Source organism: Chelon labrosus (assembly GCF_963514085.1).
Source record: "Chelon labrosus genome assembly, chromosome: 10".
NCBI lineage: Eukaryota > Metazoa > Chordata > Actinopteri > Mugiliformes > Mugilidae > Chelon > Chelon labrosus.
Genome location: NC_140360.1, coordinates 9975982 through 9978744, shown reverse-complemented (window position 1 = coordinate 9978744; position 2763 = coordinate 9975982). Strand labels below are relative to the sequence as shown.

Sequence of the window (2763 nt, the reverse complement as noted above, 5' to 3'; positions counted from 1 at the left end):
TTTCACATTTTTAAAAAGACACAACGTGGATTACGACTTATTTCAGTAAGTGTGCAATTTTTATTAACACGTCTAACACATAAATCTAAACGAGGCACTTTTTTCCTAAATTTCTCAATGTTATGTTGTCATGTTTTTTTATTTTTTTATTTTCTCCCATGCATCCTTCACTGCATCATGTTTTGCCAAATAACTTGAAAGACCAGAAAGAATCTGCGAGTTTAAATTTGTAAAACACAGACTGATTGACTTTTAACTGCGCCATTTAGGACTGCAACTCAGTTTTTGGGTCGATATATCGAAACATAATTCCATAAAGCAAACCCCCAATTTTCGCAATAAAAATACAGCCACAACGTTTGCAAGAAATCTCACTTTGCATTTATATCAGAGCAGCAAATGTTCTAGTTGCAAAAGCAATCAACCATTATCTCAAATATTATATCCATGCTTTATTGTGGACCCTGAAAGAAACCATTACATACATAAATACATAGATTGTATACACAAATAGGTACATAAATAATTAATATTTCAACCAACACACTGTCTCAGTGGAGTCCATCGATGCTGCATGTCTGACAGGTGTAGATGATGATATGTACAGCTGAGATCTACTACAGTTCATGTAGAGCCGGGAGGGAAGGAGTATAGGAGGCAGGCAGAGCCGTTGTCGAGCGTTTTTCTTTTGTTTTTTGTGTGAGGGGGATGCAGGGGAACTGTTAGCAGGAGGTGAAAGTTTTCCAGAAGAAGTTTTTACAGGGGGCTTTGCGGTCGCGCTGCGGCAGCGATAGCCTGTTGTAGACAGCCCTCTCCTCCAGACGAGACTCCAGCGGCTCCTCCAGCTCCACAGGTGCCGCCTCCCCCGGCAGCATGTTGGTGTCCAGAGCTCCGTCCAGCAAGCCGGACACCAGCTTCAGGATCAGTTCTTTGCGCTCTTTGCTCAGCTCCTAGTCAGAAAAGAAAAAAATCACAAGAGAAAATGTTATACAAGAGACTGGATCATGGAAAATGTGCATTTTTTAATCTCAAGAATAATCATCTTTTACTTTTTCTATGTAGGATGAAATTAATTAAGAACTACTGTAACTCTTTTTTTTTGCAGGATTTGATGAGACAGTGCCTTTTGTGGAGACACCACTATCAGTTTTTATATTTTTCAATCATCATTTAACTCATTCAATCTATTTTCCCACAATACACAACAGTTCAAATTCAGACAAATAAAAATATCAAAAACAATAATAATCTCCTCACCCTGCTCACATGGATGGGGCTCCTATCCTCCACAGGAAGCACGGCAGCTGCTCTAACGCTGAACAGAACCCCCATGAGAGCTGCTAACACCACCAGGAGCTGCATGCTGTGACAGAAGTGCAGGTGACCGACCAGGAGGCACACAAAGACAGGAGTGAGTGTGTGTGTGTCTGAACAGCAGAGAGTCCGAGCAGCTCACACTAGCCGGAGGTCCAGAGGAGAGTGGTGAAGAAAGTGCGGCTCAGTTGGTGGCTCATAAGAGTTGGAAACCACAGATGTTTGTTCTGCTCTACCTCTAAAGTCCCTCACTCTTTTATACGCCTCTCCCCCCCACCTCCTTGTATGCAACTGACGTAGAGAGGTGGTGGGTGTATGACGGAGGGTGTGTGTGTGTGTGCGTGCATGCTGCTGGGGGTGTGTGAGCATGAAAGGGGAGGGGAGATGAAGGGGTCAGGGCACAACAAATGGAACCATTTAAAAGTTAACCTCTTTGACAAATTGTGGGGTGGCTTTTGCGTTGACGCGGTTCACCAGAAGGGAACATCTGCAGCAAACGTCAGCGGGCTGTAACCAGGCTCCGACATCAACTAATGTATTGGCAGTTATCACAGACAATGCAAACATTACCTTTCAGACATGTGGAAGCACTACCCCACAACTCATCAACCATTGCCGGATGCACTTTAACCGTCCTTAACACTCAATATAGAGTGGTCACATTTTCCCATAGTGGCAATCAAACAAATATAAAAGGAATACAAATTGAACGAAAACTGATGTATCCTTCACTGCAAACATGGGTCGGCGTGTGGCACTCTACTTTCGGGCAACATCTGATTCTTGTCACAAAGCTTCCGTGCGCCTCTTTGACACCTGCAGATTACAATCGAGCCGTCTGACACTCCCGTTGGCTCGGAGAAGTGTCTTCAGGAAATGCACATCACAGGTCTAATGGAGTAAAAAAAAAAAAAAAAAAGAAGAAGAAGAAGAAGAAGCAGCTCTTAAGATGGAGCAGATGGTTTGTATTAAAACTGGATAGTTGGATTAAAGGGAATTTATGTTGCTTTTCTGAATTAAAAGCATAAAGGACACTGGTTAAGGAGAGATATAGGCAGGTTTGGACAATGATTTTCTTGTCAAATAATGGGAAAAAATTTATTCTATTATAATAATATATCTAATTACTGCCTTAGACCTGTTTTCATTATAGAATTTGATTTTTAGTAGGATATATTCTACTTATATACTAACCAGCCAGTTCACTGGGTACACTAGTGAAAACTATGGATTCCAATATAAAAGTCCTGCACTAAATCTCATCTTCATGAAGGTTATGCATTTAACATTAGTTTTAAATAACTGAGAGAGCTGCTGATTCAATTATGTTTCCATTTGTAGTCCTATTGTATTGAATCGTGTTTCAATTATTTTGGCAACGCCACTGTATTCAGTGGGCGAGGCTAAACAACAAACACTTTAACGTTTAATTCAATGCTGTTTGACAGC

The 2763-nt window shown here is 41.2% G+C and overlaps 1 protein-coding gene across 1 annotated transcript; it reads right to left on the bottom strand.

Moving 5' to 3' along the window:
* Nucleotides 1–222: 222 nt before the first annotated feature.
* Nucleotides 223–2295, bottom strand: sst6.1 (somatostatin family member 6.1). The gene is made up of 2 exons (XM_084552876.1): nucleotides 1258–2295; nucleotides 223–950 (listed from the first exon to the last, which is right to left on the bottom strand). The coding sequence occupies exons 1-2, from the start codon at nucleotides 1360–1362 to the stop codon at nucleotides 723–725; spliced, it is 333 nt and encodes a 110-aa protein (XP_084409002.1). The 5' UTR covers nucleotides 1363–2295; the 3' UTR covers nucleotides 223–722.
* Nucleotides 2296–2763: the final 468 nt, after the last annotated feature.